Source organism: Anomaloglossus baeobatrachus, chromosome 3, assembly GCF_048569485.1.
Source record: "Anomaloglossus baeobatrachus isolate aAnoBae1 chromosome 3, aAnoBae1.hap1, whole genome shotgun sequence".
NCBI lineage: Eukaryota > Metazoa > Chordata > Amphibia > Anura > Aromobatidae > Anomaloglossus > Anomaloglossus baeobatrachus.
In genome coordinates, this window is record NC_134355.1 from 516,408,874 (window position 1) to 516,426,032 (window position 17,159).

The window sequence follows — 17,159 nt, forward strand, 5'->3', positions numbered from 1 at the left end:
GGTGCTGGCACATAGGCTAATATTTGTCTGAGTGGAATGCGATGTTTTATTGCATTCCACTCACTCTGAATTTCATGCCGTGTGTCTTAGGCCTTAGACTCATATTTCCTTTTGTTTCAGGAAACAACACATGTATATTAGCCAGAGTAGTCACACCCCCCAACTCAATCAATTGTATTAACAGAATCTGTCAGTATGATCAACCATCCAAAGCCATCTATATGGGCATGTGGATCACAGGAACGTAAATAAAATGATAGCTTGATATTAGTAATCCAATGTCTTTTTCGCGAGAAAACCACATTTTGCTTAGATGTAATTGAACTGTTCCAGGTTATGAGCCGGATACTGATCTGCATGAGATTCTGCCTCCTGAGCTTATTATAAGTAGAAGGGGTCGTTACAAGTGTGATATATAACTGCTGCTCTCTACTTTGCTGATCTCACTACTGAGCTGTGTATGATCACAAAGGACACATTTGCTTCCTCTCAGAGCTTCAATCTCACAGCCAGCCAGTGTTACAATATTGTTGCAAAAAGGCAGAGCTGTGAAAGCTGCAGCAAATGTGTTTATATGGAGAAAAAGTTCAGTTCTACTGTTCTGAAGAAGTTACATGTCTCACACTAACTCCCCCTTTTATTAAAAGGAACCTGTCACCAGATTGTTCCCCTATAAACTGCAGCCACCACCAGTGTGCTCTTAAATACAGTCTTCTACAATTCTGTATATAAGTGTCTAAGCCTCTCTGTATAACTGAAAAAACAGCTTTTATTATACTTACCTGCAGGGTAGTCTGGTCCGATGGCCATCACTTGTCTTGGTCTGGCACCTACTCCTTGATTGAGATTGCCGTCTTTTTTCCCTTCTTCATGTGCATGACGCATCCAACGTCATCCCCACAGAGGCCTCAATTGTGCTCCTGTACACGCGCACTTCTCTCTGCACAAAGTACTGTAATGTGCATGCGCGGGCAGTCTTTTACCTTTCCTCTTGCCTGTGCATTACAGTACTTTGCTCTTCCTTCAGCAGGGCAGAGAGAAGTGCACATGTGTAGGAGTGCAATGTTAGACTCTGTGTGGATGATGTAGGATGTATCATCAACATGGAGCTGGGAAGGAGGACGGCGATGGAAGGAAGAGAGGAGGAGCCGGACAAAGTCCAGTGACATCCATCGGACCCAAATGCAGAGCAGGTGAGTATAATAAAAGCTTTTTTTACGTTATATAGATAAGCTTGCGCACTTATATACAGCATTCTAGAATGCTGTATATAAGGATTTACTGGTAGTGGCCGCAGCTCATAAGGGAGAAATCTGGTGATGGGTTCTCTTTAAACATAAGCTCTGGAGGCAGAATCACATGCAGATCAGGTACCATTTTATTCAGCTTCCTATAACTTACATGCTCATATAGACAGCTTAAGAGGGTTGATATTACTGACAGACTCCATTCAATGCATTTTATGAGCCTGTGCAAAAGTCAATGTGCAGGGAGGATTATTAGATGTGATATCACCTTTTTGGGATTGGTGGATCATGTGTTATCAGCTGTTATAGAGGTGTTACCTGTCATTGTAATCCTGCATCTACTGATAAGAAACCCCTGTAAACTCTTCCTGAAAGGAAGAAATATGAAAATTGTAAGATTGCTAGGTTGTTTATTTTTTAATAAAGATCGTGATATGAAAAAAATGTTTCATTTAAATATGACACCTGAAGTTCAATTTTGTCTTCAGGTGTTTTTCTACAGGAGGCCTAATGTATATGGATAGATCCAGGGTTAGTCTATAGTAAGAAAAAAAAGTGCTATGGGGTCTCTACCACCCACTCTTTATCTGCCTCTTCACGGGCATCTCTAAAAGGCAACATACAGATATTGCGAAATATTTAAAGAAGTATTAGCTTTGCAGTACATGATAGCATTCTGCTAGGATTTGCCATCACTTAAAGAACATTCGGGCTCCAACATTTAGACCTCCCCACCGAGGCTGAGAATGAGGTTCCACTTGAATTTTGCACGGACGAGTGCAATTTGATAAAACATCGTATTGCACTCGCACCAGTGAAAAACTATGGGGCATTGTCCATCTGCGAATGAGTTCTCATGCCATATTGACCTGAGAAATGAATCATAGCATGCTGCATTTGGCAGCAATTCTCAGATCACGCACCCCCATACAAGTCTATGGGAGCATGTGAAACATCTCACTGCACTCACATGTAAACCGACTGCAGTGCGATGTATGCAGAGACAGGTAGCGGAGGGGATGGGGAGAAAGTGTTCCCTCCCTCTTTTCTGCAGCTGTAATACGATCGCAAGATCACATCACAGTCACATGACCCTCAGCTAACACCCGCAGCAGATGGTCATTAGCATATTGCTTCCGATGCTCTCGCATCTGAAGCTATGTGTAAGTGGAAGCGTACCCTCAAGGATCTACTATGTTGCATCAGTGTTACATCCCCTAACAGTTTTTTCCTGCACAGGAGCATTTCTGGCTGAACATGACGTTATTCAAGTAAATATTGCCAGTTATAGTTCCTTGTCAAGTAAATGGAGCCAGTTGTAGTTCCTTGTATATCTGGATGTCAGGAGTGCTTCTGTGCAGTGGATAAAATGCAGGGGACAGTTTACTGAAGCAGCAATGCAGCCCCTCCATTTTCAAGATTCATGCTCCTAAATTATTTGACATCACTTACTAAGATGGAGATACTTAATGTGAATAGGCATATTAAGGTCCAATATACAACACTTACTGCTTCCATGCACTTTACGTGTAGTTAGATGCCGTCAGTATTTACCATGACGATATTGCTATGAGGTTGGGACCACGACCACAAATTTCCCAGGTGCCCCAATTCCCTTTGATCAAGTCCAGGCTATAAAGACTGAGTAGTTGCATACAATTAGCTCTGTCCTTTCTCTATCATTTGTAGAAAATTCTAAAGCCAAGAAATATTTAGAGCTGATCTTATTTGTTTGAGATTAACTAGAACCTGAAGTGTGTTTTCTTTAGAGACGTGTGGGGTCTTCAGTGCTGTATACAAACTAATTCTAGCATTTTAAAAATAGCAACCACCTGGAGTAGGATAGTTCTACAGAGTTATACAGACACAGTCATGCTGCCATATGTTCTCATGAAAAGATCTAATTTGTGCATATCAAATCAAACTACTTGACTTATGAAGGGGACAAATCCATTAACTGCAGCATAAGGAGCCATAGAATCAAAGTGGTGAAGTGTCTGAGGTCTAGTTGTAATAAACTCTACTTCTCTTGATGCTTTACAGTTAAGGATGTTAATAAGAAGCATAATTAATGCCAAGCCTGAAATGTTCGGAGATTGAATAATGTTTCTTCTGCAGTGCATGCTATTCATTTCCCAAAAAGTTAAAATACAGAGGATCAAGAACAACAAAGCTAAGACTGAATATTCCAGTACACAATAAGATAAAACAAAAATAATCTTCTAAAAAGGAGGTTGTCTGGTGAGCACATCCTATTTTTAGAAAGATGGTTCCTTAGAGATTGATTTATTGAGGAGGACCCTGCTGTTGGTGAACTCCATGATCATTTGCTGGGAAATTGTGCAAGGTCTCATTTTCCATACAGCGCCACTACAAAGAAAGTGGAGCATTACACTTCACTAGTCAAAATCAATGGCTGTACAATCATTTCAGTGGATACTGGTCCTTGAGAGCAGGAACACCCTTCTAAGAGAGCTAGTTTGAAGAAAGCATTTTAAATTAGCTCAACACGACCCAAAAGGGTAATTAGCTAGGTGATGTACCCATCGTACCCACCGTAGATCATATTACATTACACACAGTACGTAATTATATTAACAGTATTAAATCCACATGGAAAACAAATGCAAGATGGAACAATATGGCTTTATGGTTTCTAATTGAATAAGACAACCAGGCGGGATCTGAATAACAAAAATGTCAAATCACAAAATGGTGGAACCAGTTCTACGTTTTGTAGTTAAAACTGAATCGTGAATAGTGATGTAAATTGACTTACAGAAGAACAGTCCTGTTAATTAAAATGTACCATGTCTGCTTATTCTAATATCTGTGCCTATGTTGCTTATTTAAATTCATGATTTTCTATGTCGTAATGCCGCTTGCCATTCAATCAGAGTAGCGTACACTTGTTTATGCTGTGTTTGGAAAACACATTAATGTAGGTTAGATGGATGTCATGCTATAATAGCATAGCGGTGATGGAGATGAATTTGAATAATGTTTTGTCTTGAAAACTTCTATCAAAGGCATGTTCTGTAATCTAGGGTAATGAGTGGAACCTTTCTTCTGTCATATACTGTGTACATGGGGAAAAAGCAATGGCACAAAGATTAAAGCTACATTTGCATAGAAGTCCATCTCCTGGTATGAAGTGAAACCTATGAACCTTCTCCTCTCACATACATTGAAAAAGCTCTCTACAAATAGAAAGGGACAGTGACTAGTTTTCTTTCCTTGAAGACGTGTGAAACCACTAAGGCTGCCTGACATCTCTCATATTCTTATAGAAAAAGGTCCACTAAATGCAGGTTCCTACACGGCAAAGCCTTTCCATTCTTAGGCTGCTCAGTCTACATCCAGTAGACTCCTTACTTGACTTCTGGTACTTAATAATATAAAAACAGCAGAACATATTTCATAGTTTTATTGGGTCTCTTTGAGTTTGAAATGGCCAAGTACAACACCGGACACACTTGGGGTCAAAAGTTGTTGTTTTTCTTGCTGTTTAGTATCTATGAACTACTACCATGCTGTACATATATCCTGCATGCAAATATCACAGCGCCATAAGAAAATGAATACCCTTTTATTGTGAAAGTTTAACACATTTAGTAATTGAACTACAAAACCTGAGAGAGGCTTTAATGTCAAGTAACACTGTCTCCATAGGCAAATCAATTAAATGGCACTGTTAATCACAGGTAAAACAGATTTACTGAACTATATTAAATTACAGATAATGGTACAAAAATAAAACATTTTTCACGTAAGCATTAAACACATACAGTACTATATTCCAAACATACACAGTACGTTTAACATATAAATCACATTTATCCCTTCATATCATCTATTGACATGATATCGAGATACATCATGCCACATTTCGAGAACATTATTGTACTGTTAGTTGCTGAGAACTAAATAGAAAAAAAAGACTTGATGCCCAGAATTGAGAAACATTTCTGGAGATCTACATATGTTGTGTTTCTCAGTAGTTAGTGGTACCAGGGCAGATCTGGATCTGGAGGTCAAGGGGACACACAGCCTTGCATTCTGCAGGCATACAGTCTAGCCTGGTTTACAAAAAAAAACACCAAATCTCATACAGCATATTATGTTTCTCATAGTCTTCTATCATACACCTCACAGAAATTCTAGTCTAGTGCTTAGAGTAGGTAGTATTGACCTTTTCCACAATGAGCCCTTGTTCATAAGGAATCCAAATTCTAAAATGTTCAATTCTCCATTTAGCTTTGTTATATTTTTGTTAAATAGCCCATTTTGTGCAATAAAACTGTCAGACAATTGACACTCTGCTAAAGAGCGATAATCTATTTGTCATGTACACAAGTGCTTACGCTACACCCTTCCTTGGAATGGCCAAGGACATAACCTCTTCTTGACCATCACCTCAATCACCTCTATGTGACCAGTAACGTTCCCAATGGTTACATAAACATTTGGATAGACAATTCTTACTCCATTTTGCCTCTTTTTCTTTCAACCTTGTTAATACAGACATAGATGATGAAAGGGCAGTAGTATCGAGTAAATACCTCTAGCTAAGCTTTAAATTGAGGTGGTTTTTTTTTTAGCAAAAAAAGTACATCTCTATTGCAACAACACTTTGTTTTCTAAAATCAAATGTCTTTCCAGTAAAATAATGATTTCATATGTCCATTGCTTCAAAGAAAAGCAGGTACACAGAAAAAAAAAAATATAGTCACCTAATTATTAATACTTTTTTTTTTTTAAATATCAGCACATTACAACTTTTTGAGATACATTCCTTCACCGTGTTAGCAGTAGTTAAAACTTATTCACAGTAAAATCTGGAATAATTTGGAAAAGAATACATTTATAATGTGGAGATAAAATGATCCTGGAGTGAAAACAACCCTTTGTTTTTCAGACAGTGATGGGAATGCAAATGTCTGTCAAGATGCCTTAGAACTTTCTGCCTTCTTACGGATAAATAGTCTTATCCTGTTTTAGTATTTCAATTGACTTTTACCCGTAAAATCATTACAAGAAAGAAACAGCCATAATCTTAGATAATGCATCCCCCATAGTGTTAACAGTTGGGTGTCTGAAGAAATCCAATTCTTCTTCACAAGCTTGTGTCTCCATTCTGCTTGTACTCCGATAAGATGTTGAGAGTCATCTCTTCACTCTTTGATTGCACATTTGCTTCACTTCTTCTAGATGCTTTCCTAGTTGCCCTTGACAGCTTCCGCCGAAAGGTGTCTCCTGCCAAGAAATATAGAATGGGATCCACACAGCTATTGAGGCTAGCAAGACCCCTAGTCACTTGGTAGGTGGCGTATACTCTGTCATTGAAAGAACACATTTCAGGGGACTGAAAATCCAGCCTGGCTCTCAAATTCAGATTCTTCATCACATGGAAAGGCAGATATGAAACCGCAAAGACAGTCAACACAATAATAACCAGATAAATAGATTTTTTTCTCAGGGGAGCATTGTTCATATCTTTGTAGATCAAAGCTCTAACGATTAATCCATAACATCCCAGAATTAGTATAAAAGGGATGCAGAAGCCAAAAACAGTGGTGCACATGCTGTATATGAAGTAGCTTCTTAAGTAATCATCAGAAGATGTGTCAAAACAAGTAATGGTTTTATTTTTCCTCATAGCAGTACCAGAGAAAAATAGAATAGGCGAGATACCAGCGATGACAATGAACCAGACGAGAGCACTGATGTAGATGGAATTTTTCTTCTTCAGCCTCCCAAGTGATTTGAGTGGATGTACTACCCCTGTGTATCTGTGGACACTGATGCAAGTCAGGAACAGAATGCTTCCATACAGGTTCACGTGAAATATAAACCTTTGCAATTTGCACATGACATCCCCAAAAATCCAGTCAGTTTTATTGAAGTAATAAAAAATCAGCGCTGGGAGGGAAAGGACATATAAAAAATCTGCAAGTGCCAAATTGAACATGTAGACGGAGATACTGCTCCACGGTTTCATGTGAAAAATGAACATCCATATTGCCACACTGTTACCAATAAATCCTGTGATACAAACCACTATATACACAGCGGGGAGGTAATAGAATTGAAAGCCTGTCTTTGTCAAAGAGCATTTTGTGACATTCCCAGTAGATGAGCCACTTGCCAGCAAAGTGCTTTGAGTAACATTCAAAAGAGCTGATAGAAAGACTTCTGTCATGGTCTTTTCAAGTCAAAACAGGCAGGGAGTGGAAAACAACGAGGTTGGTGGCTGCAATCATCTAAAAGGAAAAAGGTAAGGAGGAGGTAGCAGTTACTACATAAATAATCAGGTAATTTCGGGAGCTGAGAATGGCCCCTAATGTTGAATTACAATGCATAGCTACACAAGCAGCAAACTTCCCAGCTTATTCTGCACTCTTCGACAAAGGTGACCAGTAGAGATGAGCAAATCTTTTTTTTTTATTTAAGAAGATCTCTTCTCCATTGAAACTCTAGGAGGCAAATCAACTTTAATCTGTGTGAAACTCCAACCTGGCAAATCGATTCTCTCTTCTCTAGTGACCAAATATCAAAGGACATAATGCCAAGGGACAATGGACTAATGCAAGCGACAACCTAGTAGCAAGCAATGAAAGTTATGTGGGGTCATCTCATTAACATGGAAGGAAGTGCAAAGGGCACAATCTATAAAAACTTCCACCCACTTGCATTGCACGGGTGTGTACAACTGGTTTTCTTTTAGAAGCCATGCCTACCTCACAGCGTAGTCCCTCTGATCTTTGCAATCAAAAACCTCTGTCGTTGCCATCTCCGGAACCCATAAACCACAAGTGAGAGTGTGCGAAAAGTTGCATTGCCTTTGACGCACAGTGCGAGAGTCTGCCTTTCCACATTGATTCCTTCACACAGAGAAAGTGTACAGCACTACTTCTCCAGAGAATGAGAGAGACACAGTGAGGAGGGGAGGGAGGCGATGGTGGGTGGGAGCACAGCTCAGCCTCCTTACTAACTTGTCACAGGCAGTGCAGGCGTGGTCTCTCAGCTCATCCCTCTAAAACAACATGCATTCTGATAAGAAGTAGTTCCCACAGGCTCGCATTATTCTCAGCTTGCCTTTCACTATGATCCTTTTTGACAACCGAAGTGAAGAAAAGAAGGTTTTCATGCAAGCGGAAGCGAAAATCAGTTGTATTTGGTTTTTGATCACGTATGAAGATTAGATGCATGTTAGTGTAACTACTCGGAGGGCAGCAGCAAGGTAAAGTGCTATGGAATATGATGGTGCTATTCAAGTAAAATACACAACAAAGTTACAATCAATATTAAAGACCTGTGTGGCAAAACATCTGATCTTTCCTAATGCACAAATGACAATACAGGTAAAATATATCTTTGTACTGTGTTAGCCAGAAGAGAAAAAAAATTGTTGAAAAGAACTGAGAGCCCTCAGTGGTTAATATCTTTTAATGGCTAACTGAAAAGATGGCTAACTGAAAAGATTTCAGTTAGCCATGAAAAGGTGTCAACCACTGAGGACTCTCAGTTCTTTTAAACAAATGACAATATAAATCACAGTGCAAAAATAAGAGCTGAGCAAATAATACTTCTGTGATGCATCTGTAGCGCCCCTGAACCCCTCAGGGCACTACTAGGTACTGCATCCTGACAAAGATGCAGGGCCTACCCCCAGGGACCTGGAAGACCAGTGCCGGTACCACCAAAACACATAACTTCCCCAGTTCCCACTCCCAATTAGGGGTGAATGACTAGCCCAGGACCCAATGGATGGCCACCCAGAGGTGGAGCCAGTCCAGTCCACTAGACGACAACCCGGTGGGAGGAGACAGAGACAGAACAGACAGGGAGTCCGGTAGTGACAGTTGAAGGGGACGGACGTGTCTCCAGACGGAATCGTGTAGCAGTGACCTAGGTGGCGCAGGAGAGTTGTTGCCAGGGAGGGTACAGCCAGGTACCCCTGGAACATGAGCACCAACGGGGAACAGGGCCCTAGGTCAAGCGACAGCTTCAGGCAACTTGACAAACACCTGCACGGTGAGGGGATCTTCATGGACCTTACTGACCCAAAGAATCCGAGGGCACCAGCAGTAAATATTAAGCCAGGGACTGGTACAGAATGCCAACCCTACAGGGCTCGCACTGCCCGCCGTACGGACGAGAGACTGGCGACAGACAGTAAGGGACCCACAACCGCTCCAAGCTACCAACCAATGAGAAGTAGCGGGGAAAGAGACTACCAGGTCACCACACCAGCACTGGGACAAAAGAGAGCAGAGGTCTGAATCAGCCGTCCTCACAGCCACAGCCCAACACCATTGTGAGTAAAACAGAAGTTCCACTGCATCCTCAACATGTGGTCTCCCTTGTTTCTGCGCCAGATCCCACCTTTCACTCCCTGGGGCCCGGCCCTGCCTGCGGAGGGCCTACCATCCAGGCTGCCATCACCATCAGGCCAAATGGTAAACGATTGTGCAGCGTCGGTTTCATCACCATAACAGCAACCCGCAAGTGGCATCACGATATAAACTCTTTCATCTCCCCTGTATATATCCCCTTTTAAAAAGCATCCCAAGGGTCACGGAACTGGGCATCAGGCATTACACAACCATGACACAGCATCCCCATGCATATACGGCCCGGGACCGAGTACCCCATGGCCCTGAGCGACACAGCTTTTTCTTGGCGCTGCGAACAGGATATGGACTGGATCCATTGAAATGGATGATGTGCGCCTTTTGAACTATTTTTGTGTGCAAACTGCTGCCATTTTATTATCTGTGAAAAAATAACAGAGCCATCACTGTAGTAAAAGCGCCCAAAAGGGGATCCCGCCCACGACTCCTGCAAGCATGGGTGGAAGGAGGCGGTGCCCTAACCCGGAAGCTCCCGAAGTGCTCAAGTCCCTGAGAGAGTAGTGAGAAAAACCACAGGGGACGGAAAGATAAAGGCACAAGGTGACGGGAATGTAGCGGGACCTGGACGGCAGAGAGGTTAGAGTCAGAGGTCTAACAACAGTGCTGGACGGTGGGGGCGCAGCAGCTCTGGCAGGTCGCGGAGTGGAGAGTGGAAATGATGGAGGAGGTGGTGGCCATGCTGGTCCACAAGTACCGGGCACCGATGGCAGAGATATCACGCAAGACCCTCCCAGCCTGCTGCAACCCGAATGCTGGCACCCTTCGTCGACCGGACTGCACCACCATCCGACCATGCCAGACCAGACCAGGCCGCATTGTCTTCCCCAACCGAGAAGGACCAGGCTGCACTGCTTCCGCCGGCCTGACTAGAACAGGTCGCATCACTTTCTTCAGCTGAGAAGGACCAGGATTCATTGCCTTCCCCGGCCGAGACCAATCAGGCTGCACCTTCACCGGGAGCCACGGAGGAGGACACCGCCTCCCCCGATGATCATCAGGTACTGTTCCAAGCGAGCTGCTCGGTTGCAGATATGAAAACCTCTGAACCGGGCAATGGAGGAGCAGCCATCGCTACCTATGAATGGGCTCATGTTGGAGAGGACACTCATGGGGCAGATCAGTGCACTCAGATTCAGAATGCTGATCCCAGGAGGCCAGGTGATCTAGATGGGCCCTTTCCAGCTTTCTGGTAGCTGAACCAGGCTATCCAGTTGTGTTGTTCAGTTTAAAATGTTTGCATAATACCGCACAGTTTTGATATAAAAATGGACCACTGGTCATTGGACTGGTAATGACCCGAACTCTCGTGGTGTAAATAGTTGCACCGGTTATGCCAATACCAGAGTACAACCTGCCACAAGGACCATCATCAACGCCATCAACAGTAGAGGAAAAGGTCACAGGAAGGGTCTGCGGTGACCTTCCTCCTAGGGGTTTTGGGGACCAGGACCTTTGGGTGGTGGTTGATGGTGAGGTACTCTAGTTTGCAACAGTTAAAGAAATGCCTCCCCTGTGTGGGAAGAATGTTAATAATTTTGATGTTTTAACAAAGTTAAAAAAAAGTTAACCTGTACTACTCTTTTGCAGTCCGAGGATGTGCTGTGTTTAACCAAGGAGGAATGTAGCTCCCCTAAACCCCTCAGGGCACTATTAGGTACTGCATCCTGACAAAGACGCAGGGCCTACCCCCAGGGACCTGGAAGACCAGTGCTGGTACCACCAAAACACATAACATCCCCAGTTCCCACTCCAAATTAAGGGTGACTGACTAGTCCGGGAGCCAATGGATGGCCACCCAGAGTTGGAGCCAGTCCAGTCTACTAACCGACAACCCGGTGGGAGGGAACAGAAACAGAACAGACAGGGAGTCCAGTAGTAACAGTTGATGTGTCTCCAGACGGGATTGTGTAGCAGTGATTTAGGTGGTGCAGGAGAGTCGCTGCCAGGGAGGATACAGCCAGGTACCCCTGGAACTAGAGCACCGACGGGGCATAGGGCCCTAATTCAGGTGACAGCTCCAGGCAAGCTGACAAACACCTGCACAGTGAGGGGACCTTCACGGACCTCACTGACCCAAAGAATCCGAGGGCACCAGCAGTAAGGATTGAGCCAGGGACCGGAAAAGAATACCCACCCTACAGGCTTTGCACTCCCCGCCGTACAGACGAGAGAATGCCAACAGACAGTAAGGGACCCACAACTGCTCCAAGCTATGGGGTCCCACCAACCAGTGAGAGGTGCTGGAGAAAGAGACTACCAAGTCACCACACTGGCACTGGAACAAAAGGGAGCAGAGGCCTGAACCAGCCATCCTCAGTAGAGATGAGCCACCACCCTAGTGTTCAAGTTCGGTTCGTCGAACTTGGGGTGTGTTCGTCGAACGTTCGTCGAACACTTTCGAACACCTTCGAAGACCATTGAAAACAATGGCAGGCAAACACAAACACATACAAACATGCACGAACACGAACGCACACACATATTATGCTCACCTTACTTTCCGTTCCATCGCCAGCCTCCTGGGACTTGCAATTTGCCGCTACAAGATGTGTATTAGGTAACCATCGCGACCGATGCTGGAACTTCTGCTGACAGAGTGCTGACGTCAAAGGCAGGAGCTGCTTACCTCTGATTGGCCAGCGCGCTGCCTTTGAGTAGCGTCTGACAGAGGAATTTCCTCCCTCTTCGCGATGGTTACCCGATACACGTAGTTCGCCGCTACAGGATGTGTAGGAACTTCCTCTGTCAGACTCAATGGCAGCGCGTTGGCCAATCAGAGGCAAGCGGCTCCCACCTTTGATGCCAGTGTTCTGGCAGTGGAAGTTCCGGCATCGGTCGCTATGGTTACCCGATACACATCTTGTACCGGCAAACTGCAAGTCCCAGGAGGTTGGCAATGGAACAGAACGTAAGGTGAGCATAATATGTGTGTACGTGTATGTTTGTGTATGTTTGTGTGTGTTTGTTTGTGTTTGTGTGTGTTTGTGTGTTGAATGACACAATAGGGGACCGGGATGGGACATTTAACAATTGTGGAAGGAATTGTCTGCATTGCAATGATTTCCTATGGGAAATCTTGCTTTGCTAAACGAGTAACTTGCTTAACAAGCACAGCCCCAGAATGGATTGTTCTCGTTAACAAAGATTCCACTGTATTAACATTGAATGACAGTATTACTGTGAAAAGCCAGTTACGCTTTTGGTGATCGAACCGTTATCAAACATAACCTCGAACTGTCAAACTTGAAGCTAATTATTCTTGTTCGTCGTAACAACTCGAACATCGCCTAAAACAGGTCGAATTTGAGATTGACGAACAGTTTGATTCAAACACTGCTCATCTCTAGTCCTCAGAGCCACAGCCCAAAACCATTGTGAGTAAAATAGCAGTTGCACTGCATCCCCAATGTGTGGTCTCCCTTCTTTGTGCACCAGATCCCACCATTCACTCCCTGGGGCCCGGCCTAGCTTGCAGAAGGCCTACCATCTAGGCTGCAATCACCATCAGCTCTAGTGGTAATCAATTGTGCAGCGGCGGTTCCATCACCATAACTGCAACCCGCAAGTGGCGTCACAATATAAACTCTTTCATCTCCCCTGTATATATCCCCTTTTATAAAGCGTCCTCAGGGTCACAGAACCGGGCATCGGCCGTTACACAACCGTGACACAGAATCCCAGTACATATATGGTCCAAGACCGAGTACCCCATAGTCCTCGGCGACATACATCTCTCCGAGACGACCACTTAATAAAGATCATTAGTCTGAATCCTTATTGCGTTAATGCCAGTCTATTGTCTAGTTTCACTTATTTTTTTATTTACACCCAATTTACCGTATTATTTGGACTATAAGACGCAGCGGACCATAACACGCACCCTGGTTTTAGACGAGGAAAATAGGAAAATAAAATTTTAAGCAAAAAATGTGGTCATGACACCCTGTTATGGGGCGAGGATCTGCTGCTGACACTGTTATGGGGATAATGTCCCCAAATTCTCTCTATATACCTCCAACCTGCTATATACCCCCATCCTGCTCATATACCCCCATACTGCTCATATACCCCCATCCTGCGCATATACCACCATCCTGCTCATGTACCCCCATCCTGCTCATATACCCCCATCTTTCTCATATACCCCCATCCTGCTCATATCCCCATCCTGCTCATATACTCCCATCCTGCTCATGTGGCGCCCTGGACAAGCCAGGTCATCACAGAACTACACCAACCCACCCCACACCCCGATTAGGCACACCGAAGCCAAACACAAAATCCTTGTTGCCTTCCTCCAGGGGCTGATGTCCACACCAGGGGGTGGGCCAGGCGGTTGGTCCCGCCCACCAAGGAGTTCACAGTCCTGGAGGCAGGAAAAGGAGGGAGTTCAGATGAGATTAGAGTGTTGAAGTGAGAGGAAGCAAAGTGGTAGTGGAGCAGTCTGAAGGCGCTTCGGGTGTGTGGCCCGGACGGAACAGCAAGGTTGGCAGACGGTGGTGACCGTCTGCAGGAGAGGCTAATTGGAGCAAACCGTATGGACCGTGGATGGGCGGTGGTCCGGCGGTACCGGATCGGAGAGTAAAGAGAAGCCAGCACCATCCGGCAGGGCTTATGGACCCCGACAAGGCTAGGAGTCGCCATTAAATTTGTCAAATCCGTTAGCAAAGGGAACCTCCGGGGTTTCCCAGCAGTCAAGACCCGATTGAAGGCAATCGCTCAAACCGTAGAGGGAAACACAGTCACCGCCAAGGCTACAGGTCCCAGGGCCAGAGCCTGCGGGCAAAAGGGGCTCCCTCAGCATCCATCCAAGCTGGGGAGCGGGTTACCGGTGGGAAGCCATTGGAACCACAACACAACACAGGTGCAGGGAAAGGCAGTCACCATCAACCTGCCAGGAGGAGAAACACCGCAGCCGTCTGTGGGACCCGTACATCCAGCTGTTTATTTTACCGGAGACTTTGCATTCATCATTGGCTGAGTGAGTACCACTGTGCCGTGCGGCACAGCGCTGCCCCCGTGACCCTGCATCTCACCAGGCCCCGTAACCCGCCTGCCATACATCCCTACCTCCCTCACCGGGCCCCGGGACAACCAACCCCCTACCCACGGAGGGGAGAACTAACATCCAAGCTTCTCCCTGTCATCGCTTCCGGGATCCCCGTCCAGAGCAGCGGTGGTGTCACCAATCTCACCACAACTGTGGGTGGTGTCACGGACAATATCCCTAAACCAAACCACCCCCTTTCACTCACGGGCGAGGAACGCCGCTCGAGTCCCCTGGATCCAGCCCATCGCTCGAGCCACCGAGCAGCAGCAGCAGCAGCCATACCCGATCAGTGGGTGAGCGCAGCATCCCCTCCTCCACCCGCGACAACTTGGCGTCACAAACAGGATCTTACCGCTCTGCCGTCTGGTAGAGGTGCGCCTTGTGACCACCGGAGGTGTCCGGCCGAAAATCTTGAGAAGCCGAAATTTTGGGCGCGAAAAGTCCCCGCTCGAGCGTCTCCTCGAACAGTGGAGGCGCGAAAATCAAAACCCCGCCCCTGTCAAGGAGGAGACGGAAAAAGACTAAGGTGGACGGAAACAAGATGTCTGTGCCCAACGAAGCCACTGGAGGAGCAGCGGTCGCAGTCGCAGTGGCACCCGCGGATGGGAATGGGCCCACCCAGGTCCCGGCCGCACTGGCGGGAGGTGCCGTGGCCCCAGCTCTCGCTCAGGTGATGCTGTTCTCCTTGCCCTATGTGCCCGGAGCTACCTGGCTGCCGCAGTACGATGGGAAACCTGATGCGTTGCAGGTCTTCCGGAAGAAGCTTAGCCTGCTACTGGAATTGTACCCCCTAACTGACAAGCAACGTGCAGCGGTAGTGCTGGGGCAGCTAACCGGCGCGGCTGAGCAGGAGGCAGAGACCTGGGCCGAGGGGGACCGGTCCTCTGTAGCCACCATCTTTGAGAAGCTACAGACTGCCTTTGAGACCCGTACCGAAGCCGAGTTGCGGATGCAGTTTTACCAATGCCGGCAACGGCCCGCGGATAGCATTCGGGACTACGCCTTGCGTCTGAAAACCGCCCTCCGCACACTGAAGCGGGTAGACCCCATCAACGATGCGGACAGCAACAAAATGCTAGTGGAACAGTTTGTACAGGGGATGAGGTCCTCGGGGGACCGCAAACAACTTCGGCTCTGGGCCCTGGAACACCCTGATGTGGGATTTGCCGTGAGCCCGACCCATCCTCCCCGTGGCAGTGGACGGTATCCCGCTGATGGCTCTCCTGGACACTGGATCACAGGTAACCACCATACCATACACACTGTATCAACGGTATTGAGGAAAAGACGAACTAGCCCCCCCAGACACCAGTATGACACTGATTGCCGCTGATGGACTCCCATTGACCCAGGTAGGGTACAAACAAGTGACCATGACTGTGGGACGAGCTGAACTGCAGCACCAGGGAATGATTGTGATAATGAATGAATCCAGTGATCATAACCCGAAGGTAGTGCTAGGGACTAATGTGATGGAGCACTGTATGAGTGACGTGCTGACCCTATTGCAGCAGCTGGCCGCCACAGCGGCGGGGAGCCGACAGAGAGCTGTGCAGTGTGAGATCCGGGCCCTGATGTATGCCAGCATGTGAACTCAACAGGAGGGAAGATTGGAGGAGTGAGAGTGATGGATGCAGCCCCTTTGATTGTGCCTCCCAGGAGTGAGATGATGATTTGGTGTAGGGCAGCGGTAGGGCCCCAGGGGCGTGACTACCCCGCCATGACAGAACCCATGCCCTCCGAACATTGGCCCACAGTAATGGCCGCCCGAGGGGTGGTAGACGTAAAGAAGGGGAGAGTGCCCGTGAGGGTGCTGAACTGCGGGGAAGAAGAGGTCAGGCTTCCCCGGTACGCTACCCTTGCCAAGTTGCTCACTCTAGATCCGCACACCATCGACGAGGCCGTTTCCCCAATCTCACCGCCTACTGCCAGCACTCACCCAGCCCAGGGGAAGTTAGACGAGTGGTGCCGAGAGCTACACGTGGGCACTGACGATACCCCTACACATCACAAAGAAGGGGTATACCGGGTTGTACAGGAGTATGAGTGAGTTTTTAGCAAACATCCTCTAGATTTTGGGCAGATTAAAGGGGTCCAACACCACATCCCCACCGGTGAACACCCCCCTATTAAAGAAAGGTACAGGCCTATTCCCCCTGCACACTACCAATGTGCCAAGGACATGTTGAGGAACATGAAGGAGGCAGGGGTTATTAGGGACAGTTGTAGTCCCTGGGCCGCCCCGTTGGTGCTGGTTAAGAAGAAGAACGGCACCATGCGGATGTGTGTGGATTACCGCAAGATTAACCAGATAATGCACAAGGACGCTTACCCTCTGCCCCGCATTGAAGAGTCCCTGGCTGCGTTGAGAACCGCTAATTACTTTTCCACCCTCGACCGCACCAACGGGTACTGGCAGGTGGCTGTGGCCCCAGAAGACCGAGA

The 17,159-nt window shown here is 46.4% G+C and overlaps 1 protein-coding gene across 1 annotated transcript; it reads right to left on the reverse strand.

Annotated features, from left to right (window-relative positions):
- Positions 1-4,659: 4,659 nt before the first annotated feature.
- P2RY1 (purinergic receptor P2Y1) lies at positions 4,660-8,189 on the reverse strand. The gene is made up of 2 exons (XM_075340723.1): positions 7,988-8,189; positions 4,660-7,510 (listed from the first exon to the last, which is right to left on the reverse strand). The coding sequence occupies exon 2, from the start codon at positions 7,447-7,449 to the stop codon at positions 6,364-6,366; it is 1,086 nt and encodes a 361-aa protein (XP_075196838.1). The 5' UTR covers positions 7,450-7,510; positions 7,988-8,189; the 3' UTR covers positions 4,660-6,363.
- Between the last annotated feature and the right edge of the window lie 8,970 nt (positions 8,190-17,159).